This window comes from Oryctolagus cuniculus, chromosome 17 (genome assembly GCF_964237555.1).
Source record: "Oryctolagus cuniculus chromosome 17, mOryCun1.1, whole genome shotgun sequence".
NCBI lineage: Eukaryota > Metazoa > Chordata > Mammalia > Lagomorpha > Leporidae > Oryctolagus > Oryctolagus cuniculus.
The window spans coordinates 46,580,586-46,606,816 of NC_091448.1; the positions used below are offsets into that span (position 1 = coordinate 46,580,586).

Consider the following 26,231-nt stretch of genomic DNA (forward strand, 5'->3'; position numbering starts at 1 on the left):
CTCACTCTGATCATGTCTGAGGCCCTTATGGGGGTGTGTGGCCTTATCATTGTTTCAGCTTTCTGCTGGGCCTGGCATGGGTCCATTCCCTCATCTCCCCAGCTTTCCACCTGCCCAGGGGACATTCTGACAGCACTGACCCTAGCCAGAAGTGCAGCAGCAATAGAACTGCAGAGCCAAAACCCAGGGAAGGGGCATGAAGTGGGAGCTCCAAGAACTACACAGGAAGCTCCTGTACATCCTTCACCCAGATCTCTCAGTTAACTGCTACCTTTCCCATCGCTCTCTCACACACACGTACACACACTTACACAAATGTGTTTCATTTTTACCATTAGAATTCTCAAACTATTATTCCTTAAAATATATATTATTCCTTATTTTCCAAAAACAAGGATACAGCCACATAACCACATAAAAAATTAACATTGATCCAATATTGCCATTTAATCAATCCAGGATTCATAGCTCACATTTATTTTTCCTCTTTGTTCACCTTCAATCCAGAAGAATAACTTGTCTCTGTGTTTTGTGACCTTGAAATTTTTGAAGCTTATAGACCAGTAACTTTGTGGAATGTCTCAGTTTGAGTGTATCTGATGTTTCCTTGTGATTTATAATTGATGTGTAAGTGATGCTGTATTCTTAGAAGTGCTTACCAGGGGCCGGCACCGTGGCTCACTTGGCTAATCCTCTGCCTGCGGCGCTGGCACACCGGGTTCTAGTCCCAGTCAAGGCGCCGGATTCTGTCCTGGTTGCCCCTCTACCAGGCCAGCTCTCTGCTGTGGCCAGGGAGTGCAGTGGAGGATGGCCCAAGTCCTTGGACCCTGCACCCGCATGGGAGACCAAGAGAAGCACCTGGCTCCTGGCTCCTGCCATCGGATCAGCGCGGTGCGCCGGCAGCAGCGCACCGGCCGCGGCGGCCATTGGAGGGTGAACTAATGGTAAAGGAAGACCTTTCTCTCTGTCTCTCTCTCTCACTGTCCACTCTGACTGTAAAAAAAAAAAAAAAAAAAAAAGCTTACCAGGAGGTTCACAATGTCAGTTTGTATCATAACTTCTGATGTTCATTTGTATTACATCATTAGGATGTTGTCTTCCAGTTTTCTTGATATATTAATAAACAATAAGTTTGGGGAGAATCCTTAAGACTATATCATAGCTTTTTCTCATTGTTCACTTCTTTATTTTACTATTCATTGATGATTCTTACTTGAATCATTTATTACTAAGAGGGTTGCCAATTGATAACTTGTCTAGTTGTCATCTCTTTACATCTGTTAGTTGACATTCTCCTTTAAGAATATCAACATTCTTGGCTGGCGCTGTGGCTCACTTGGATAATCCTCCGCCTGTGGCACCAGCATCCCATATGGGCACCGGGTTCTAATCCCAGTTGCTCCTCTTCCAGTCCAGCTCTCTGCTATGGCCTAGGAAGGCAGTGGAGGATGGCCCAAGTGCTTGGGCCCCTGCACCCGTGTGGGAGGCCAGGAGGAAGCACCTGGCTCCTGGCTTTGGATCAGCGCAGCACCGGCCGTAGCGGCCATTTGAGGAGAGACCTTTCTTTCTGTCTCTCACTGTCTGTAACTCTACCTGTCAAATAAAAAATGTCAACATTCTCTGTAACAGCATGGCTTCATGGGTTCCTATTTTATTCAAGGGATTATTAACATTACTGTCTTTTTTGTTCTTTTACTTTGTATTAGAATATATTTGTGCCTACAAAAAATTTCAGTAGTAGTATAATTTTCTCGTATTCTCTTCACCTAGTTCCTCCTAATGTTAACATCTTACATAGGTAGTTATCAAAACTAGTAAGTTAACATTGGTATCATACTTTTTACTAATCTCCAGACCATACTGGAATTTCACCAGTTTTTCTACTGTCATCCTTTTTCTCTTTCAGGATCCATAATTATTTACTTTAATGCCAAATCATCCCAGATTGGGCCACTGAGAACCCCTACAAGCTGGTTCTTCATTCTTGTTATGTATGCCTGTCATTTTTTTAAATACTTTCTTCTTTTTAGGCACAACAAAAAAATACAAGGCTTATCTTAGCTTTTTTTTTTTTAATCCCATCTCTGGAATCATCTGTTTTTCCAAGAATCCCTTATTCCTTTGATGGGAAATGGTATTTAGAAACCAAATTCTAGACATTTGGAATGCTCTTTGCTGCTTGGATGTCATCGCATCTAGGTCCTGTTAGCTGAGAGGGCTAAGAAAGACATTTTTGTGTATAAATATACATGTATCTACTCATGCATATCTATGACTATTTTTATACCTGTTTATGTATTAAAACCATGAATTCTTGCTGATAGTTTAAGTTCCAATCTAATACAATAGTTTTATTTTAGCCTCTTCTTTTCCATGTTGGTAACCACCTTTTACAACAGTGAGAAACTTGGCTTAATATATTCATTTGTTTGCTCCATTTGCCTATGTGTAACCAGCCTCCCAGAGGTGCTCAATCAAACCTTCCCTGCCCAAACCCACTGGCTGCCCAAGAGCCAAATTGTTGGCCCCAACAAAAGGGAAGCAGAAAAGGTGCATGTTAACGTGAGTGCTTGGATGAGCAAGCTCTGTAACTCTCAGAAGTCTGTCTTCAGCTGCTTTACCCTTCGTTACCTCCCTTGCCACTGCTCTAACTACTACTTTACTACTGCTCTAACTACTACTTTACTTTCCAGTGGATTATTTCTGTGAATGCTAACTGCAGATCCACTGGAAGAAATGGCTTTGGTCATCTGTGGATAAGCCCAGTCTTCAGTGGGGTGTTTTTTCCCTCCTCTTTTTTTTTTTTTTTTTTTTTTACAGGCAGAGTGGACAGTGAGAGAGAGAGACAGAGAAAAAGGTCTTCCTTACATTGGTTCACCCTCCAATGGCCACTGCGGCCAGCATGCTGCAGCCAGCGCACCGTGCTGATCCAAAGCAAGGAGCCAAGTGCTTCTCCTGGTCTCCCATGGGGTGCAGGGCCCAAGCACTTGGGCCATCCTCCACTGCACTCCCTGGCTACAGCAGAGAGCTGGCCTGGAAGAGGGGCAACCGGGACAGAATCCGGCGCCCCGACCGGGACTAGAACCCAGTGTGCCGGCACTGCAGGTGGAGGATTAGCCTATTGAGCCGCGGCGCCAGCCTTTTCCCTCCTCTTGTTTTAACCTTTCCCTCTACTGATAACCACTCTGCAATAGTCTACTCCTAGGGCATTATCAGTAGAACTCCCAACAGTGTGTCACGTGATACCCTGAAATGCTTAAACATTCTTTGAGTACAAAACTCAAGCTGCAGAGAAGAGGACGAAAGAAACCACACATCCATGCCTTGGTTCTTTAAGCTGGAGAAAATGTAGGTAACAGCAGTGATACCGTCTAGCTGTGTAGTATTTTATAGTTTTGAATTCAAAGCATGGTATACCATGTAGAGCTTAGCATCAGACCCAGCTCCAATAAATTCTGTGATCTTAGGGAAGTAACTTCATATTCTCAACCTGATTTTTTCATCTACAAAATGGAGGCAACAATGCCTTCTGCTTCTACTCAGGGCTGTTATTAATTTCATTTATTTATTTGAGCAGCAAAGAGACAGAGACAAAGATAGAGCTTTCTTTCTGTTGGCTCACTCTCCCAAATGCTTGCAACAACCAAGTCTGGGCCTCCAGAACTCAAACCAGATCTCTAGTTGGTTGTCAAGGATCTAACTACTTGAGCTATAACCCGCTACTTCCTAGGGTGCACACCAGCAGGTAGCTGGAATCAAGAAAGGAGCTGGGACTCGAGTCCAGGCACTCCAATAGGAGATGTGCGTATCTCAAGTGGCGGCTTTACCACTGCGCCACACACCTGCTTCAGGAACTGTGTCTTAATCCGTGCAGCGCCAGATCCAGACTTTGCCTTTCATAAACTCTGCTTGGTTGTACTTGCTCTGAAGTGTAAGAGGCACCCCCTTGTGATTCTACTCCTTCACCCATGCATCCCTTGCTCCACAGGTCCTACACAAAGACCATGCCAAGAATCAGGGGAGTCATTGTTGCATGGAAGAAATAACTTTTTTTAAAAAAAAATCATTTATATTTTAAACTTAACAGGCCACCAAACTCTCCACATAATAAGTACTTGATCAATCTTTGATTGGATCATTTTTTCACAACTAATGAACCTTACCCATTCCCATTGGGGTAACTTTTTCCCTTCTTTTCTGAGAAACGTTGCTGGCCCCATTTCTAATGGGTGGCATCAAAGCCTGCCGATGCACCGAATGGGAGGTGGAAGGGAGAGGAAGGTTTCCTGATGGATTTGTTTCTCATCCATGCTGGAGAACAATGTCAAAAGTAACCCAGTAGGCATTCTGCAAAAATGTAGATATTTAGAGTTCTTTTAAAGTGAGAATTCTCTCTATCTTCTGTGGTCACAGTTGTTTTATTATCCTACTCATCAGTTGACTGTGAAATAGGAAGTAAGTGGGTAAGTACCCAGCTTCTGGGGAAGAGAAGAGTGATGAAAGTGAACGTGCCTCAGAGTTCTGGCCCCTGTTTTGGTTGCCACTGTCAGCTTGGAGACTAGAGTCTCATAAGAAGGAAGACTGAGGTGCAGTCCTTTGCCTTCTGTTACACGTTCTCCACTACACCAGCCACCAGCCCCATCCATCTCTCTCTCCCCACCACTCCATGCCCATCCCTTAGGAGCACAGTGTGGAAGTTGACAACTAAGTATATATGGGCATCAGCATGACAGCACCACACGTAGTGTGCGCAGTGGGCCAGGGAAGCAGAAGTAGCGTAAGCGTGATCTCTGTTCTCAAGGAGCTTATGATAACATGGCATGACACGGGAGTTTCTGCTGTGAAGCAAGCAGTTCCACCTTTTGTACCGACTTCAGGTTACGAGTGACTGGTTGTAGTGCTGTCTCAAGGAGCATTTTGGGGGCTGGTGTTGTGGTACAGTGGGTTAAGCCACTGCTTATGTGGCTTTACTGGAGTGCCTATTTGAGTCCCAGCTTCTCTGCTTCTAATCCAGCTTCCTGCTAATGTGCCTGGGAAGAAAGCAGAAGATGGTTCAAGTACTTGGGCCTCTTGCTACCTATGTGGTAAACCAAAATGAAATTACTGGCTCCTGACTTTGGCCTGGCCCAGACCTGGCTGTTGGGGCCACTTAGGGAGTAAGCCAGGTAAATGGAAGATCAACCTCTGTCTCCCCCTTTCTCTGTCGCTGTTTTAAGTAAATGAGTAAATCTTTCCTAAAAAATGAAGAAGAAAGATTCTAGAATGACACTAAAGTTCAGTGACAAAGAGAGCCATTATTAATTAGCATTGCCTATAGTGGGCCCCGGGTAGGAGAAGGCTGGCGTGTTTTTTCAATATTTGGTGCCTTTACACTTTTTATTATTATTATTATTATTTGACAGGTAGAGTTATAGACAGTGAGAGAGAGACAGAGAGAAAGGTCTTCCTTCCATTGGTTCACTCCCCTAATGGCCGCTACGGCCGGTGCACTGTGCTGATTGAAGCCAGGAGCCAGGTGCTTCCTCCTGGTCTCCCATGCAGGTGCAGGGCCCAAGCACTTGGGCCATCCTCCACTGCCTTCCTGGACCACAGCAGAGAGCTGGACTGGAAGAGGAGCAACCGGGACTAGAACCTGGTGCCCATATGGGATGCCGGTGCTACAGGCGGAGGATTAACCTAGTGAGCCATGGCGCCAGCCCCATGGTGTCCTTACACTTTATAAGTAAGCATCAAGGCCAGTGGTTAAGATGCTCTTGTCCCATATTAAAGTGTCTGGGTTTATTACCCAACTGCAACTTCCTACCCATGCGGACCATAGGAGACAGCAGTGATGCATCCTGTCACTGGGTTGCTGCCACCAGTGTGGGAAAACAGATTGAATTCTTGTCTCCACTTCCACCTCAGCCTAGCCCTGACCATTGTGGGTATTTGGAGAGTGAACCAGCTGATGGGAATGTCCTCTCTCTGCTTTTCTTTGCCTCTGCTGAATGGATGAATGAATGAGTGAGTGAGTCAATTAATAGAATTTTTTTTCTTAATCCAGTGTCAGTACGTGATAGATGGTGGATGTTGTGGTTGCGAGAGAGAATTGATGTGAGTGGTTGTACCTGAGCAGAACTTGAAGGGTGAATGAAATATGGAGGGAGAACGTGGCGGCCAGGCAGGAGGGGGTAGTCATGGGGTGAGGAGGTGACACTCACTGCTCAGTGTGTAGGGTGAGCTGTGGAGGAGAGGCTGGAGGGCCAGGGGAAACTTGAGGCAAGAAGAGGTTGTGAGGAATAGGGGTGGTGGCCACGTAGCTTCCCAGGGCAAATGAGCGAGAGCCTTCCCTGCTTTCTGTCGCCACAGACAAAGACCCAGCCTAAGCCTGAAGTTCTTTGACGGCAGAGTAGCCACATCTGGATATAATAAACCTTCAATAACAAAAGCCCTGGAGTAAAATGTCAGTTTTTTCTTGTCCCTGCTAATTGATGCTGTGTGTGGTTCCTTTTTTTCTTCTTCTTGACTATTATATAAATACATTTTAAAAACACAGCTGGATTCCTGTAGCCTTAGACAGAAACCTAAAAAGATGCAAAATGTCAAGAGTAGAGGGGGTCCCTCCCATTGTTCACACAGCACAGCGGTGCAGTGCAGTGCAGAGAACAATCGACAGAGCTCTGCTGGATTCTGACAAGTCATGACTCCGTGTGGCCAAGGCACATTCAGGGATCTGGGAGTGAGAAAGAGAAGAAAATTGCACCCGTTGTTACCACCGGGGCCCAGGGCAGATCTGGAGCTGCTCCTACCCCCTTGTGTCACAGGATGCTTGCTTGCTTGCTTTCTTTCTTTTTTTTAATGTGTTTGATTTAAAAAATCATAATGTGTTTGATTTTGGAAGTGCTAAGAAAAAGCTGCATTCAAAGAGAAGAAAAGTGTTAATTTTTGTGTATGTTTTTACAGTTTCTCTTTATTTAGGCATCTGTCTCTTGGACACATTTAGGTTTGTGATGTCTAAATATTTGCTGACATCGTAACTTTGTGTTTTAAGCAGTAGAGTGGTTAACTTTAAAAGTGAGAGTAGTGCCTACTTTGTAAGGTTATTGTGAAGGATAAATGAAATTCAATGAGGTGATGCATCCAAAGCACCAACCTAATGCCTCCTTGAGCATAAGTGTTCAGAAAATGATTGCTGTTGTTATCCAGGGCCTTCACTTGTGGAATGGGGAGATGGTACGAATATGGTAGTAGAACCACTGTATGTACTTGGAGTCTGGACTCAGCTCTACCACTGAATTGTGTGACAAACAGCCTCAGTCTTGATTTCTCTTCTTTTAGAGGGCCAACAATCACTCGTGTCTTTCACAGGGATTTGGGTCGGTGTGGGAATGAAATGCCCTGCGAACATAAAACAGCCTACAAATACCGAGCTTCGCTGCCACCCTTAGCACAGGGGTGGTGGTGGCGAGTGAGGATATTGATAAAAAGCAGTAGCAATGATTATTCAGCAGTAATTTATGTACATTGCAAAAAAGCACATTTGCCTTGCCTTTCTTGAAGTAAAAGAACATTTTGTTTTTTCTTTCTAGAAACCTTGGAGAGTTGATAGATCGGTTTGTGGCTGATTTCAAAGCCCAAGGGCCACCTAAGCCCAATACTGATGAAGGGGGTGCCGTGCTCCCCAGCTGTGCCGACCTCTTTGTCTACTACAAGAAGTGCATGGTGCAGTGCTCTCAGCTCAGCACTGGGGAGCCAATGATCGCCCTGACCACCATTTTCCAGAAGTACCTCCGAGAATATGCCTGGAAAATCCTCTCTGGCAATCTGCCCAAGTGAGTCCTATTCTTCGTGGTCTGGGTGGTGAAGTGAGATCGTAAGTATGCCTAAATATGGAATCTGCTAGGAAATCCACTCTGAAGTTGTTTACTGAACTACTAAGGAGGAAAACAGTGTGATTGAGTTCCCCAGGGCCTGAAACTATTTCCTCCCTAACGACATTCCACAGCTGATCAAGACCATTAGCAGAAATCCCCATGCTGGCTGCCACTGTAGGTCAGATCTTACCACAGTGGTCTAAAGGGATTCTGTTCCACTAACATGGGGCTTCATTCACACGAATTCCACTATAGGTGCTTGCCCTTCCTCCCCAAAAAAAGTGAGATGATGGTGGAAGTAACTATTAACATAGCATCAGCAATTTCATTCAGACCTCATTCAGTGAAATGATGCCCTGGAGTGCTAGCCACGAGGGAGGCATGTCAGTGCTGTTTCCCTTGTCTTGTTAGGTTCTCAAGTGTTTCTTACCATGTGTTTGCATCTTGCAGGACAGTCTGTTGTTTAAAGGTATGGTAGGATTTGGTGGAGACAGGAGCATTGCTTAACACTGTATTAGTCTGGACATAAAGTGTTGTTACATTGCTTATTGCTTAAAGTTAGTGGATGATTTGACTAGGGCTTTAGGGCCAGGTTGGTTATACAGTAATTTTTACTGTAATCGATCATGACCATAAGTAATGTTTCTGATTCTAGCATTTACAAATCTCCCATCATTAAATTTAATAATCCTGGAGTTAGTTTCTGTCATTGTCACTAAAATATGTCACTTATGGGAGTTTTACATTATTTAGAGGAAAAAGAATAAAATCCTTTCCAGACTTGAAGTGACAGGAATGTTTTACTAATGATAACTTCTTTTACTATAGAAAAAATTATTTTAAAAAATTTTGGCCAGGCCGGAGCCGCAGCTCAGTAGGCTAATCCTCCGCCTGCGGCGCCAGCACACCGAGTTCTAGTCCCGGTCAGGGTGCCGGATTCTGTCCCGATTGCCCCTCTTCCAGGCCAGCTCTCTGCTGTGGCCAGGGAGTGCAGTGGAGGATGGCCCAAGTACTTGGGCCCTGCACCCATGGGAGACCAAGAGAAGCACCTGGCTTCTGGCTTCGGATCAGCGCGGTGCGCCAGCCGCAGCGCGCCAGCTGCGGCGGCCATTGGAGGGTGAACCAACTGCAAAAGGAAGACCTTTCTCTCTGTCTCTCCCTCTCACTGTCCACTCTGTCAAAAAAAATTTTTTTTAAGAATTTTGTGCTAATTATGCAGATAATACAAATTCATTATAGCTTAGAAAACACAGAAAAGCATGAAGAAGAATTAAAATCTATAATCTGTAATCTCACCACCTAAGAAAACTTGTTCAACTTTTGGTATATATCTTTCCATCTTTTATATACAATGTATGTGATATGTGTGCTTTCATTTGTTTAACAGAACTGGGACTAGGCTGCTTATGGCTTTATACCCTGCTTGCTGCTTTTAGCTTAATATCATCCTGGGAGCATTTTCCCATGGGTCTCGGTCAGTATCCCAGCAGGAAACAAATGGCGTCCTTAGCTGGGATTTTCATAGTAAAGAGACTGCTCACAAAAGTGGGGACAAGGAGAAGGGAACCCACAGAGGATTCCAAAGCATCTTAATACTAGTGGGTAAGGTTACCACCTTGGAAGTCACTGGGAGCTGGGGCTGAGGGTGAGGGGCTGCCCCACAGAAAATGCAGTTGTGGCGGTGTGAGATGCTTTTTGGTCTCCCGAGCATGCACCGTGCCGTAGTGTTCACTTGTGTACTCCACAAGCACAACACACAACTTCCAGTGCAGGATTTTCCAGACACAAGTAGTTGGGGACCAGCTGTTGAGCTCCCAGTGATCCTAAATGAGTTCTGTGTATCAGGAAATTACAAGCTAAAGGGAAAAGCAGCCCAGTGGGCTTCTCTGTGATCATCAGATCACATGGTTAGTGTGACCAACTACCGGCTGATGCTTAGAATCCTCTCTCCCTTTTTGGTGAGAGGATCTTAACAGATGATGGTCAAGGCAAGGTCAAGAGGAAAAGGACTCCTTGTCTGTGGATTTGTTTGAGCTGCGTCCAGCCTTTCCTCCCCGTCGTCTTTGTCTGACAATGTGCAGTTTCCGGTTGAGGGAGCAAGTTAGACATTCCAGCCTAACCAGTTCCTGTTCTTTCTCCTCAGAACCACCACGAGCAGCGGAGGGCTGACCATCAGCAGCCTCCTCAAGGAAAAGGAGGGCTCAGAAGCTGCCAAGTTCACCCTCGAGGAGCTCTGCCTCCTCTGCAGCATCCTGAGCACAGCAGAGTACTGTCTGGCCACCACCCAGCAGGTGAGCCTTCCCGGCCGCCCCGCCCACCACCTCACTGGCCACCACTCAGCAGGTGAGCCTTCCCGGCCGCCCCGCCCACCACCTCATTGTCTGGCCACCACCCAGCAGGTGAGCCTTCCCGGCCGCCCCGCCCACCACCTCACTGGCCACCACTCAGCAGGTGAGCCTTCCCGGCCGCCCCGCCCCCCACCTCACTGGCCACCACTCAGCAGGTGAGCCTTCCCGGCCGCCCCGCCCACCACCTCACTGGCCACCACTCAGCAGGTGAGCCTTCCCGGCCGCCCCGCCCACCACCTCATTGTCTGGCCACCACCCAGCAGGTGAGCCTTCCCGGCCGCCCCGCCCACCACCTCACTGGCCACCACTCAGCAGGTGAGCCTTCCCGGCCGCCCCGCCCCCCACCTCACTGGCCACCACTCAGCAGGTGAGCCTTCCCGGCCGCCCCGCCCACCACCTCACTGGCCACCACTCAGCAGGTGAGCCTTCCCGGCCGCCCCGCCCACCACCTCACTGGCCACCACCCAGCAGGTGAGCCTTCCCGGCTGCCCCGCCCACCACCTCATTGTCTGGCCACCACCCAGCAGGTGAGCCTTCCCGGCCGCCCCGCCCACCACCTCACTGGCCACCACCCAGCAGGTGAGCCTTCCCGGCCGCCCCGCCCACCACCTCACTGGCCACCACTCAGCAGGTGAGCCTTCCCGGCCGCCCCGCCCACCACCTCACTGGCCACCACTCAGCAGGTGAGCCTTCCCGGCCGCCCCGCCCACCACCTCATTGTCCTGAACTCTGGGTCACACTGTTCAGTCAGGAAGTCTGAGCCCTAACAGGGCTGTTGCTGCCACAGCCTTGGGCAGACCAGTTGGCCTCCCACAGAGGTGAACTCAGGGTACAGCCAAAAGACTGCCGGGGCAGCCATCCTACAGAAGGGCCTTGTTCAGAGGAGACTGGGCAGAAATGTGTGACCGGCCTCCTCCCGGAGCTGTGTGAGCCGCCCAGCGGGCGTGACCTCCTGAAAGTGGGTCAGCAGCACCGTCTCCCATAGGAGAAAATTAAGAGCATGCTTAATGGTACTAGGACCCAGCCTGTGGTGGCGATGAGTCAGGGGCAGTTCTTCCACCCTTAGAAGTGTTACTAAGCTAAGCAGAAAAATCCTTCGGGTTTTTATATGTCTCCTGAAATTGATATGGCATTCTCACTCTGCCGAAACAAACAACCATTGTTTGGGATGCTGACGTTCGGGAACTGAAGCAGGAAAGAGTGATGACTATTGGAGTCCCCAAATGGCAGTAGTTCAGAGAACTGATGGAGCCAAAGGAAGACCTGGAATAACTTTCCATTCAGCCTTCGACATGGGATTAGAAGTTCTTTTTCACGTTTGGTCTGGGATCTCCTAAGGCCGAGAGGAAGAACATAATTTGGGAAGAGTCCATCCTCCCACCTTTTTGTATTTATGTACCCATGTCTGGATTATAGGAAGACAGTCGTTAAAGGATAGCCGGAGCACAAATGCAGGAGCAGGAGCTGGAGAAGTGTTCCCGCAGGCCCACAGCTGAGGACGAGCCAGCCAGAGGCAGAGGCGCTGCTCTGCTGGGGATGTGATCACGCTGCGTGCCACAGGGGATGACCCGTAACACTTGGCAGTCAGCGATCCACTTAGTGCCAGCACTCTGGGGCAAGATGGCAGTGTCTGTGAGGGCCTCCAGGGCAGGGCTCTGAGCTCTTTTATGAAGAAACACTATTTTTTTAAACAAGATTTATTTATTTATTAGAAAGTCACAGTGATGAGGAGAGAAATAGAAATGAAGAAAGAGAGGTCTTACATTCACTGGTCCACTCTCCAAGTGGCTGCAACAGCCAGAGCTGAGCCAGGCTGATGCCAGGAGCCAGGACCTTCATCCGGGTCTCCCACGTGGGCAACAAGGACCCAAGGACTTCTATCTTCCACTGCTTTTCCCAGGCCATTAGCAGGGGGCTGGACTGGAAGTGGAGCAGCAGGGCCACAAACTAGCACCCATGTGGGATGCCAGTGTCTCAGGCAGCAGCTTTACCCACTACACCACAATGCCAGCCCCATAGAAACCCTATTTAACTATTTTATGTGTGTGCAGAAAATCATACACACATATAAATACAGTATTTTGAGTAAAATAGCCATAATGTAAACAATAAAAATAATCACTTTCAATCCCAGCACCTGCAAATAATTCTGTTAGCAATTTGACATGTTTTCTTTCTTTCCTTTTCAATCCTTTTTCATAGATAGTTTTATATCTTATAGCCTGAATTCAATTTTGTATTCTTTATTATTAGTAGTATTATAGCATTTTCATTTCTTCTGTTGCTGTAATATCTTTATTACTGCCCTTGTTTGTAGCTATATAACATTCTATTAAGGGACTATATCACATTATTTAACAATGTCCCTGATAATTATTTGTTGTTCAAATTTTTGCTTTTGTAAAAGTTCTACAAATAACATCTTTTGAATATAGCACCTTAAATGTTTAGTATTACTTTTCTAGAACAAATTCTTAGAAATTCTAGAAGTATTACTAGATCAGAAACTTTTGATGACTCATATATGTGGCCATTTTTATTTACTGCAAGTTGTTTTTCCTGATTATAAAAGTAGCATTCTTTGGGCTGGTGCTGTGGCGTAGCAGGTAAAGCTGCCGCCTGCAATGCCGGCATCCCTTGTGAGTGCTGGTTTGAGACCCAGTTGCTCCACTTCTGATCCAGCTCTCTGCTATGGCCTGGGAAAGCAGTAGAAGATGGCCCAAGTCCTTGGGCCCCTGCACCTGTGTGGGAGACCCAGAAGAAGCTCCAGGCTCCTGGCTTCAGATCAGCCCAGCTCCGGCCATTGCGGCCATTTGGGGAGGGAACCAGCAGATGGAAGACCTCTCTTTCTCTTTCTCTGCTTCTCAAATAAATAAATAAATATTAAAAAAATTTTCATCTATCACCTTTGAAGATGTTAAGGAACCACCGGTATGAATCAAATATTGATAAATAAAGGAAAAGTTTTTGTCCTGCCTTTCATATCTGATATGTATCATTAACAGGAAGAAGTTTCTCTTTGTAGCTGAAGTTTAGCTAAAAAGTAAAGAAGATAGGTGGGCTTTTGGCCTAGTGATTAATATAGCTGGGATGTGTAGTTCTGCTTCTGACTTCAGAACCTGGAAGATAGTTAATTGGGTTCCTGCCACCCACATGGGAGACCTGGATTAAGTTCCAAACTACTTGCTATGGTCTCAGCCTAGTTCTGGCTGTTGCAGGCATTTAGGGAGTAAATCAGCAGGTAGGATCCCTCTTTCTGCCTCTTTTCCCCTCAAATAAATAAATAAAGTTAAACAAAGAAAGAAGAAGAAAGATAAATTTAAAATATCCGTGTCTGTACTTCCTAATGGAGTAATGGGTGCAGGCATTGAGCCTCAGTGACTGCTGAGATCTCAAATCTGTACTGTCACAAAGTCTTCTCGGAACAAAGAATGTGAGCCTGATCAAGCTTTCACTTATAACTACCCATTTACAGGAAATACAAGGGACACAGGAACAGGTCAATTCATAACTGTAGACTTTATCAACAAAACCCAAACATGAGAAAACCTACAGGAAAACAACCCAGTTTCCTTAAAGAAAAAATTACAGAGAAGTAAAGAGAAATGGACAAAGAAACTAAAGAGAAATCAGAATCTGAACAATGAAGAATTAGAAACTAAAATTCAAGAAATCATGCCAGGGGCCTGCGCTGTGTCGCAGTGGGCTAAAGCCCCAGTCTGTAGCACCAGCATCCTATATGGGCACTGGTTCAAGTCCCGGCTGCCCCACTTCTGATCCATCTCTCTGTTGTGGCCTGGGAAAGCAGTAGAAGATGGCTCAAGTCCTTGGGCCCCTGCACCCATGTGGGAGACCCCAAAGAAGCTCCTGGCTCCTGGCTCCAGATCGGCGCAGCTCCATCTGTTGCGGCCATCTGGGGAGGGAACCATTGGATGGAAGACGTCTCTCTCTCTTTCTCTCTCTCTGCCTCTCCTTCTCACTGTGTAACTCTGACTTTCAAATAAATAAATAAATCTTTAAAAAAAAAATAGTGTGTGTATACTTACTAAATTGCTTCCCAAAAAGCTTACACTGATTTATATACCCCTAAGAGCATTTTGAAATTTAAAACGAAATGTCATTCTTAGAGTTTGAGAGATTTCGAAGTGCTATATTAACCAACTTCCAGGGATGTTTTCAAATAGTTATAATTCCTGGCCAATTGTATTTTTCTTTGAAACTATGGGGGCATTTTGGCTATTTCTGTCCTAGACCATAGGCTAATGAAGTCAGGGACCATATTTCTTTTGTTTCCCAATGTATCCCCAACACTTTATCTAGGTAATTGGCTCATTCTAACACTTACTAAATATTTTATCTGATATTACCACCACTATCAAGTCTGCAGTTCATGAATCACAAAATATCTTAAAATCTGGATCTTGTCAGAATTAATGGTGGGAGTTACAGATGTGTCATAAAAAGCAGAGCACTAAAGGATGCAGGTTTTGGAGGAAGTTTGATTCCTGGCTCTACTACTTAGTATTTTAAGTAGGTAGCTCCTCCCTTTTCTCATGTGCAAAATGGAGATAATTCTAGAATCTTGTTCACAGGGGTATGAGAATTACATGAGTCAGTCAATAAAACCATACCCGCGTCATCAAACTTAAGGTTAGCTGTTACTGTTAGCTTACTCCTTTCGGTAATCATTAAACATGTTTCTATTTCTCTCATTTCTTGACAGCTAGAAGAAAAACTCAAAGAAAAAGTTGATGTAAGTCTGACTGAACGAATCAATCTAACTGGAGAAATGGACACCTTCAGCACGTACGTACCTCACACTCGTGACTGCCAGGGCCTGCCCTCCCTGCTTCAGGAAGCAGCATGTCCCAGGCTGCGAACTTTAGTCACTACAGAACCTAGGAGGTCTCCAGAGCCTTCTGCTGGGCCTGGTTGTTCTGCACCAGCCACTAAGGACGAGCATTAAAGGTGGTGCAGCTGCCTCCCGTTCTGCCTCCCCAGATGCAGGCATTCTTTTAGCTTATAGGGTCTTCACTGTGGCACTATTGAAAATAATCAAAGAGAAGAAATCTTCCCATAACCATCCCTGCAGGAAAGTCAGGTTCCAGGTCTCCTCTGTGCTGTCACCTAAATCCACAGAGGGCCAGGCCCACCCCCCATGTTTTGAAATAGGGTGTGTGAACGACCAGATTTCAGCCAGTGTGCGTGTGTGCGTGTGTTTGGCAACTCTGCCCAGTAAGTTCAAACAGTCACACCATTTGGAATAGTTCCTCAGTGTTACCTTGCAGTGTTTTTGTTGTGATTAGTTGCTCTACTGCTGCCATTAAATGAAACAGAGGAGCCAAGCTTTTGCTTTTACGTCAACCACTAAATGTAGGAAAAATCAAGATTCTCAGTTTGTTTCCTCCTCTTTTCTCACCTCTTTTTTTTTTTTTTTTTTTTTTTTTTTTTTTTTTTTTTTGGTTCTGACATAAATATTTTTGGGAAATGGGTACTTCTGAAGTAGGCTGCAAAGAGGGGTTTCTGAAATTGCAGTCAGGGAGACTGACCTGGAACCTTGTGTTGTGATGGGGTTGACTCCGAGTAAGATCATGACACGCAGAGAGAGCCAGACAGCTTTTCCATTGTCATTCATCAAAGCTCATGCCTTCCTGACGGAATGACGCATCTCACTTGTACACGCGTGTCTGAACTGTTCGAAGGAGCTGTGTCAAGTCATGAGGTAATCGTTTTTTCAGTGGTGACCAGAATAATTTGTTTGATTTGCAGTGTCATCTCCAGCAGTATTCAGCTGCTGGTTCAGGACCTCGATGCTGCTTGTGATCCTGCCCTGACTGCCATGAGCAAGGTACGGTTTCAGGAAACCAGTCCCTACCAGACTTCCAAGGATGACCTGGTAGTTTCCATAGACCTTTGCTTCTCTGCTCTTCAAGGCTCCAGAGATACCAGCGAGAGGAGAATGGGAGGACCTCCCAGAGTTCCCTGAGGCACTCGCTTCTTCTACTGCCTTTTGCCTTTTGTCAGTTGCTTGTCCTTTGTTGGGGGAGTGGGGGAGTGGCAAATGTGTTTGGTGAATCTTAATTAGCATCTGACACATGCTAAAAACCTTACTGTGGTCTCCCAAGAATGGTTGTTTTTGTTAGTGCTTAAAGCAGTAACTCTGACTCATTCTTCATTCTTGTGCACTGGGAAGTTTTTCTGACTCTTTCTGAGCTCTGGTGCCAGTGCAAAACTATTTGATGGTTGTGAACTCTGGTTTTCTAACATTGTGATAACCTGTCAGTCAGCCCTTGGCCCTCAGATCCACTGCTTTGGTGATTCTGTGCCACTTTGGTTGCTATATTTGGCTTTTATGTGCTTGTGCTTTTTCTTCCTCTCAAAAAAATATAATTCCTTAAGTGCATGGATCAAATCTTGTACCACCCTTATATTGTCTTTTTTTTTTTTTTTAAGACTTATTTATTTGGAAGTCAGAGTTACAGAGAGAAAGGGAGAGACAGAGAGATACTCCATCCATTGGTTCACTCCCCAAATGGTCACAATGGCTGGGGCTGGGCCAAGCCAAAGCCAGGAGCCAGGGGTTCCTGACATGGGTGACAAGGCCTCAAGCACTCAGGCTGTCTGCTACTGCCTTTCCCAGGCCCTTAGTAGGGAGCAGGACACGAAGTGGCACCCAGGTAGGATTCCAGTGCTGCAGGCTGTTCCACAACACTGCTCACTGCCTACCCTACCCCCATCTTGTCTTGAATATGGAACACTCTCGTGTGGAAATAGGCGATTGTTGCTTTCTAAGCCCAAACAGCATGAAGCTGCCTTGTAGCTAGGAAGCCAAAGGCTTATTTTTATGCATTTTTTTTGAGACCACAACCACGTTTGTTCATTTACATATTACCTGTAGCTGTTTTTGTGCCACAGTGGTGGAACTGAGTGACAACAGGAAGACCATGTTGCTCACAAAGCCTAAAATATTTACTGTCTGTTCCTTTGCAGAAAATGCCTGCCAGCTCCAATTCCAGAGTCGTAGGCTGTGGTAGCATTCTTGCACATTCTGGAGAAACAACTACTTTGAGGCATCCAGGCCAGTAGCACAGGGCAACGGAAAGAACCTTGACTTCGAGTTAGACAGATCTAACCCTTCCAGGTTTTCCTTTGAGAGTGTTGACCAAATGACTTTTCCTGAGTGGGCCCAATTTGGCTCTTCTGTGGGTGAAATGTGGATGTCTGCCTCCCCAACTTGTTGCGAGGATAGAACGTGAAGAGAGGGGCTGGTCTGGTGCCAGTCACATAGCAGGTGCTCAAGAAATGTTGTTCTCTTTTCCTCTTGTCAGGAGGAGTGGCCGTGTCACAGGTCGGGTTAGCAGGCATTTGGTATACACTTGATTTTGCCATAGATTGTAAATATTTAAGAAAAATGAGGCCAGAACCAAAACTTAGGCTTTGGAGTTTCATGAAGCAAACAGGGAAGTCCTGAAATAACAGCTGTCTCGGAGTTTCTCTTCAAAAGACTGAGCCTTTCACCAATCAGTTACGACATATATTTCTAATATTCTCAGTGTTTAGAAGCAGAATACTCTGAGCAGGCAGGTTGAAGCTAATCCATTTCCTTAAAGGAACATGGCTCTCAGGGTTCATTTTGTAGGCTCTGATTATCCCCTAGCTGCTGGTGAGCATTCCCTACATCCTGAATGTGATATGTTCCAGCTGCCATCTCTCTTGAACTGCCACACACTTTAGATTGGAATGCAGCTGGTGAAAGAATTTTTGCATTTACCAAAGTAAGAGTGGAATTTTTTTGCCAGTACAATAACAGTTGGAGGGAGCTTAACACTGCAGGTGTTGCTTACACGAACTGTCAGCTCATTAGGTGGATTTCCCTCAAAATCCCCCTATCCTTAGCCTGCCCCCAGACCCACACCAGCAAGAATTAGCAGAGATCCTACCTTCAGAATCTTTTGTTTATATCATAGGAAAACCACAGACTTGGGCAGGCAGCATCTGGGAGAGCGTTAATTTTTTGTCTGGGTCTTCTGGAGTTCTAGCAAAATGAAATCCATGTGATGAAAATCAACAAGCCAAGTGGTCGCAAATTGATTCAACACACACTATTATTTGTGCCTGCATCCTGTTTTGTGTTGTTTCTTCTAGGATTTTTTTTTTTTTTTTTACAGGCAGAGTGGACAGGGAGAGAGAGAGAGACAGAGAGAAAGGTCTTCCTTTGCCATTGGTTCACCCTCCAATGGCCCCTGCGGCCGGCGCGCTGCGCTGATCCAAAGGCAGGAGCCAGGTGCTTCCTCCTGGTCTCCCATGGGGTGCAGGGCCCAAGCACTTGGGCCATCCTCCACTGCACTCCCGGGCCACAGCAGAGAGCTGGCCTGGAAGAGGGGAAACCGGGACAGAATCCGGCGCCCCCACCAGGACTAGAACCCGGTGTGCCGGCGCCGCAAGGCGGAGGATTAGCCTAGTGAGCCATGGTGCCAGCCTCTTCTAGGATTTTTTAAAAACTTGTGTGGTAATGATTATTTCTGTTTCTTATTCTGTCACCTTTGCCACTAGTTGAACAGTTCATTTCAGACTTTACCCAACACAGTGTTGGGAATTGCAAAGCTGGGCAAGGCACTGACTGTAGTATCCTGAGGTGCTTGGATCCCAGTAAATATGGAGCAAGAGAACTGTACCATGAAGGTCTGAAAAAAATCAGTACCTTAAGAAAAGTACAAAATACAACCTCTTTAAAAGAGGGGCGAGTTCACAGCCAAGAAGGGAGGCAAGGAAAGCCTTCGGAGGACGTAGCGTCTGGGATAGAGCAGGGTGACTTTTGAACAAACTTGCCAGTAGGAGGGCATTCATGCCAAATGAGCAAGGTTTGTGAAGCTAAGGACGTTGAAGGTTTTGTCAAAATTGCCAATCTCATTAAACATCTTAGGAATTCCATAGGGCACTCTGAGCATGGACTGATGCAGTCAAGACTGTCCTCACGAAGCTTCTACTCTGCTAGGGAAAAACAGAAGCATCTGGGTTATAAGTAAATGTGTTTTATAAGTGGTCAGGGAAGTGGAAGTTGTGCTTGCCAGAGGGGAGTAGAGTTGTTGCATGTTCTCAGTTAATAGCAGAGGCTTCCTTGACAAGATGGGCTGAGTCAGGCAATTTGGTAGCTCACTCTCCTAGAGGAGACCTCATTCCCATTGACGGCACCACGCGGTCTCCCCCTTGTTGACCTACAGGGCTGTCATTATTTGTCCCTTGGCCAGCTTATTAGCTCAATTCGGACGCACCTGTGTAGGTTCCCGTACTCTACTCTCTGAGCCATTTCCACATCCCTAAATGTACATTGCTTTTTTTGTGGCTTCCATGCCTCTCCTCATTCTATTCTTTCTGCCTAGAATTTTCTTCCCATTATTGTCTACTTAATAACACCTTTTAAGATTTAGTTCAGATATCTGCCCCCTTTTTAAAAACTGAAGTATAATCCATATACACAAAATCTGTCCTTCTGTAGTGTATGATTCAGTGGGTTTTAGTATATTCACAGGAGCATATTCACTATAGAACTCCACAGTATCAGGGCTGGCATTGTTGTGCAGTGAATTAAGCTGCCCTTTATAGTGCCAGCTTCCTGTATCAGAGTGCTGGTTTGAGTCCCCGCTGCTCCACTTCTCATCCAGCTTCCTGCTAATGTGCATGGCAAAACAGCAGAGGATGACCCAAGCACCTGATCCCTGCCACCCATGTGGGAGTCCAGGATAGAGTTTCTGGCTCCTGACTTCAGCTTGGTCCAGCCCTGGCTGTTCTGGCTGTTGTAGATATTTGGGGAGTGAGACAATGGGTAGAGAATAATCTCTCTCTCTCTCTCTCTCTCTCTCTCTCTTAAATAAATAGATAGATCTTTTTTAAAAAAATTCTACAACATCTTTTTCATCCCTAAAAGAAACTCCATACCCATTAGCAGTCATGCCCTGTTTCCCTGACAACCATTAATCTACTTTCTGTCCCCATGGATTTGCCTACTCTGGTCATTTCACATAAATCGAGTCATATGACATGTGACCTTTTTTCCTGAATTCGTTCACTTAGCATAGTGTTTAAGCTTCATCTGTGGTGTACCATACATCAGTACTTCATTCCTTTTTATAACTGAATAATATTCTGTTGTATAGATCCACCACCTTTTGTTAGCCATTCATCATTTGGTGGATATTTGAGTTATTTCTATTTTTTAGCTATTAGGAATAATGCTATGAACATTCATGTATGAGATTTTATTTTCAGTTCTATTCAATATGTATCTAGGAGTGGATCCGCTCAGTCATGTGATAACTCTACATTTAACATTTTGAGGAACTGGCAAACAGTTTTCCAAGGTGACTGTACCATTTTACATTCCCACAGCAAAGTATGGGATTTTAGTTTCTCTGAATCTTTGCCAACACCTATTTTCCATTTTTTAAAATTATATCATTCTTCGGGGTGTCAAGTGATACCTCATTGTAGTTTCAATTTGCATTTCCCTAATGATGAATATGCTGAGTGCCTTTTCATGTGCTTGTTAGCAATGTGTCTATCCTCTTTGAAGAGATGTCATTTAAGCCCTTTGCCCATTTTTACAATGGGCTATGTTTATTTCCATTCTTGAGTTGTAAAAGTTCTTTTTATAATCTGGATACCAGAACCCTTATCAGATATATGATTTGCAAATATGTTCCCCCATCTTGTCATTTGTATTTTCCTTTCCTGAGAATATCCTTTGATTTTGCTAAAGATTTGTTTGTTAATTTATTGGTACTTATGCTTCGGTGTCAACAGCTAAGACACAATTGCCTAACGCCAAAATCACAAATTTACAAAGATCTGTAGCTCTTACATTTAAGTCTTCAGCCCATCTTGACTTGATTTTTTGTAGACGGTATGAAGATAGGATTTAGCTTCATGTATCTGCACGTGGATATCCAGCTTTCACAGCACCCTTTGTTGAAGTGAGGATTCCATTTTTATTTTTATTTCTTTTTAAAATTTACTTTAAAGGCAGAGAGACAGAAAGATAGAGAAACATGCAGAGATCTCCTTTCTAGTTGTTTAATCTCCAAATGCCCACAACAGCTGGGACCGGGCCAAATCAAAGCTAAGAGCCAGAAATCCAATGTGGGTCTCCCGTGTGGATGGCAGAGACCCAAGTATTTAAGCCTTCACTTCTGCCTTCCAGGATGTGCATTAGCAAGAAGTTAGAATCTGGAGAAGAGCCAAAACTCAAACCCAGGCACTCCAAAGTGGAATGCAGTTGCCCTGTGTGGTATCTGAACCCATATACCAAATGCCCACCCCCAAAAGAATGATCTTTCCCTCACTGGATGAGTTTGCCCCTCTTGAAAAAATCATTTAACAATATACATAATGGTTGGATTATTTCTGGACTCTCAGGTCTGTCCCGTTAATCCATGTGTGTGTGACAGTGTACCCTTTTCACTGTTACAGCTTTGTAGTAGTCTTTGACATAAGGAAGTGCAAGTCCTCCAACTTTGTTCTTTTTGAACACTGTTTTTCAACATTTTTTGTGGCTATTCTTACAATGTCACCAGTTCTTATCTCACCCAGAGTATTTGTCTTTCTCCTTCAAACCACCACACTGTCTAGACGCCAAGACTGCTTTGTTTTACATTAATGTTTGCATCTCTGCCTTCCCTGTTCAGCTTTGAACAATGTGAGGGCTACAAGTGTTCTTCTCTGGGTGTCTGTGGCATGACACAGTACTTACTTCACAGCAGTACTGGATGACTTTGAGGGTAGACAGAGAAGTCAAAGACCACAACAACACCCTTTTGACCAAAGATTGCTGACAAAATGAGATGTGGATAACTCTGGTGAGCATATTTAGCTGGGTGGGGCTGGCAGACATAGAGTAGCAGACTTGGCCATCTTTGCAGGTGGCAGGTTCATCAACTCCCTGAAATCTTTAGGCTCATAAAAAGTACAGTTGAAAATGAAATGATGCTTCTCAGTGGGTATCTTACTTGAGCAGGTAGCATCCTTGAGCTTAATGAAGAAAAGTCAGAATTACGAATGCCCACACTCAACTATTAGCTCCCCTGGACGTGGGCAAGAGCCCTGCCGCTGGACAAGGAGAGGAAATTGCAGAGTGATGGGGTTCTGGCAGGGCAGCCTTAAACAGGACAGTGCCAAGCAGAGGAAGCAAAATATGGTGAAAGTTCACTGGAGCTTCCAAAGCTGTAACTGTTGGATCACAGTAGTGTTGCTGATAAATTATGTCAACCTTACCTTTCAGACTGCTTTGCATTATTCCCTCAGAATAATGAGACAGTAACAAGGTACTGTTTATTGAGGGCTTACCAGGAATCAGACAGCCAAATGCATTGTCTCATCTAGTTCTGACAGTAAACTTATGAGGTAGTTCTGTTACTCCCCCTTTCACAGTTAGGGAAACTGAAACCCAGAGAGGTTGTCCAAGATCTGTTAACTTGCATGTGGCAGAGCCAGCATTCAAACTTACCTCTCTGCAGGATTTGCACCACACTATGCATATGGAGTTCTTAATAAGTCATGTTGACAAACGTGGCAATGGAGGCAAAATCAGGCAAGTAACTTGCCTAAAAGAAGCAATAAGAGGTTGGCGCCACGGCTCAATAGGCTAATCCTCCACCTGCGGCGCTGGCACACTGGGTTCTAGTCCCGGTTGGGGCGCCGGATTCTATCCCGGTTGCTCCTCTTCCAGTCCAGCTCTCTGCTGTGGCCCGGGAGTGCAGTGGAGGATGGCCCAAGTGCTTGGGCCCTGCACCCGCATGGGAGACCAGGAGAAGCACCTGGCTCCTGGCTTCAAATCAGCGCCTTGCGCTGGCTGCAGCACACCGGCCGCAGCGGCCATTGAGGGGTGAACCAACAGAAAAGGAAGACCTTTCTCTCTGTCTCTCTCTCTCACTGTCCACTCTGCCTGTCAAAAAAAAGAGAGAAAGAGAGAAAGAGAGAAAGAGAGAAAGAAAGAGAGAAAGAGAGAAAGAGAGAGAGAGAGAGAGAGAGAGAGAGAGAGAGAGAGAGAAGAGAGAAAGAGAGAAAGAAGGAAGGAAGGAAGGAAGGAAGGAAGGAAGGAAGGAAGGAAGGAAGGAAGGAAGGAAGGAAGGAAGGAAGGAAGGAAGAAATGAGAGCAGTCGGTCAGTGTGCCCCAGACAAAGTGTTCATGCACCCTCGGTTCTGATCTCACCAGGCATTCGGTCACTGCGTTAGATGTTAGTCTTCAGCTTTTCTTGATGACTTCCCAACAAGAGGGAAGTGTGTTGGGCAGCCAATCCAGGCATTCCAGTCTGCTTGGTATATTTTTTCTTGAAAATTAATGAACTGGCCTTCTGATGTGTTTGCTGAGTATTTTACTCTCATATTATGCCCAAAGCCATGGGTCTCTTAGTAGTGAAGCCAGAAGTAAAACTGTCTCTAGAGTCTTGAAAAGATAGTTGTTTGGACTGTTTTGGTGGAATATAAAGAGTTCTGTCTTTTAGATATAAATTCTGCAAGTCCTTAGGAATGAGTATGTCTAATATGGCCTTACAAGTAGGATGAGAAATAAGATCTGTGGCCTCCTTATAAGGCCCATGGTCACATGGACTGCTCCTCACTGTGTCCTTTTTCCTAGGACCACTCACAACACGAACTTGAGAGAATTTAACCCTCTGTCCAAAATGAAACATACTTAGCTTTTTGCCCATTAATGGTAGTTTTAGAAAAAAACAGAAAGTAGCCATGCAAATTAAATTCCCTTAAAGTCTGGCATGTAATTTCTAATCGGTTTGAGGATTGTGAACATGTGCTAATTTAGGAAGTCATATTACCATCCCCCAAAGACATTTGGAAATAACTAGAACAGTCCTCAAATTTGTTCTCATTTTTTTTTCCTTGTCATTAAAATGCAGATCTATTTCAGAAGGCCCACAGAACACCCTGGTTTGAAAACCATCAAGTTCACTTTCTAGTTATAAAGACACATCTTTCTTTTTCCATTGAAGAAAACTACATTTTATTATAAAAGCAAATCACCTTCATTTTAGAAAATACAGTTATTTAGTTTGTCTTTTTTTTTTTTCTTTTTCTGTCATTGGGGGGAGGGATAGGCAGAAGGCGGGAGGGAGTGGTGAGAGAAAGAGAGAGAGAGAGAAATTGTCCATCAATTGGTTCACTCCCCAAATGTCCACAACAGGCAGAGCTGGGCCAGGCTGTAGCTAGGAACCAGGAACTTCATCCAGGCGTCCCTTGTGGATGTCAGGGACCAACTGCTTCAGACATCACCTGCTGCCTCCCAGGATGCACATTACCTTCCACTGGAATTGAGAGCAGAGCCAGGGCTTGAACCCAGGCATCCCAACCTGGATGTGCAAGCATCTCAAGCAGTGGCTTAACTACTGCACCAAACTCCCACCCCTAGAATTTTTAAATGAAAAAAATTTAAATTACCCATAATTCCAGTGAACAGATATATTTCTTTTTATGCAGATACATTTTAAAATGAAAATAAGTTCATATTTTATACATTGTTTTATAACCTGTTTTTCTCCCTTAGCAGATGTTAATACTTTCCTATAGCATTTAATCTAGAGAGTTACCATATTTTTAGTGATTGCATATTCTGTAGTACAAAGAATTTATTATTAAAATTATGACCAAAACTAACATTTACCATGGAATTCATGTGTGTGAGGCACTATGTTAAGAGCATTCCGTGAGTTGTCTTTCATTAAAAGATTTACTTATTTATTTGAAAGAGTTACACAGAGAGAGGAGAGTCAGAAAGAGAGGGAGAGGTCTTCCATCCTCTGGTTCACTCCCCAATTGACCGCAACAGCCGAAGCTGCACCAATCTGAAGCCAGGAGCAGGAGCTTATTCCAGGTCTCCCACCTAGGTGCAGGGGCCCAACATCTTGGGCCATCTTCTGCTACTTCCGCAGGCCATAGCAGAGAGCCGGATCTGAAGTGGAACAGCTGGGACTCGAACTGGTGCCCATATGGGATGCCAGCACTGCAGGTGGCAGCTTTACCCAAAATGCCACAGTGCTGGCTCCACTATTCTGATATTTTTTAATTGCTTTTTTTTTTTTTTTTTTTTTTTTTTTTTTGACAGGCAGAGTGGACAGTGAGAGAGAGAGACAGGTCTTCCCTTGCCGTTGGTTCACCCTCCAATGGCCGCCGCTGCAGCCGGCGCAGCGCGCTGATCCGATGGCAGGAGCCAGGAGCCAGGTGCTTTTTCCTGGTCTCCCATGGGGTGCAGGGCCCAAGCACCTGGGCCATCCTCCACTGCACTCCCTGGCCATAGCAGAGAGCTGGCCTGGAAGAGGGGCAACCGGGACAGAATCCGGCGCCCCGACCGGGACTAGAACCCGGTGTGCCGGCGCCGCAAGGTGGAGGATTAGCCTATTGAGCCACGGCGCCGGCTTAATTGCTTTTAAATTCATTTTCCCATTAGCCCATCAGTGAATGGTAATACACAAACACCTTAAACCCTTTGTTCCTCTACTTTCTGTTCTAGATCATCTTGATTTTTTTCCTTCCTTTGGGGTTGAGGAACACATATGATTGGGCAAAGAGGTGAGAGAGGTCATTCCTTCCTCCCCTGCACCACCATCACCACTACTGCATCATTTATATATTTACACCCTCATTCCAGATGTGGATATTTCTTGCCATAATTCTTTCAGCTAATTTGGAGTTCATTTAGGGGGATAACTCTTCTTTTGGAAAATAACACAGTAAAACAGAAATAACATGGGCCTTGGAGTTAGACAAACCAGCAGTCCTCAGTCCCGCCAGCTTGCAAGTTATGCCTCATTAGGCTTGTCACTCATTGTCCTCAAGCCTGTCTGTAAAGCAAGAGTAACCATACCTCCCTCACTGCATCATTGTCAGCAGTAAGTTCGTGTGACAGTGTCAACCCCAGGGCCAGGTACACACAAGGTAGATGGTTGTAAATATTTCTTCTGCCTTTGACCAGTGTTGTGCTGTAGTAGGCAAAGCTATCACCTGTGATGCCAGCATCCCATATCGG

The 26,231-nt window shown here is 45.3% G+C and overlaps 1 protein-coding gene across 4 annotated transcripts in view; it reads left to right on the forward strand.

Annotated features, from left to right (window-relative positions):
* Nucleotides 1-26,231, forward strand: part of VPS53 (VPS53 subunit of GARP complex) — a 177,307-nt gene that overhangs the window by 120,181 nt on the left and 30,895 nt on the right. For all 4 annotated transcript variants that reach the window (XM_070061170.1, XM_070061172.1, XM_070061171.1 and 1 more), the window contains 4 exons: nucleotides 7,569-7,811; nucleotides 9,997-10,144; nucleotides 14,925-15,007; nucleotides 15,971-16,049. In XM_070061170.1, coding sequence (XP_069917271.1) covers nucleotides 7,569-7,811; nucleotides 9,997-10,144; nucleotides 14,925-15,007; nucleotides 15,971-16,049 — 553 coding nt within the window. The remainder of the gene's footprint in view (nucleotides 1-7,568; nucleotides 7,812-9,996; nucleotides 10,145-14,924; nucleotides 15,008-15,970; nucleotides 16,050-26,231) is intronic.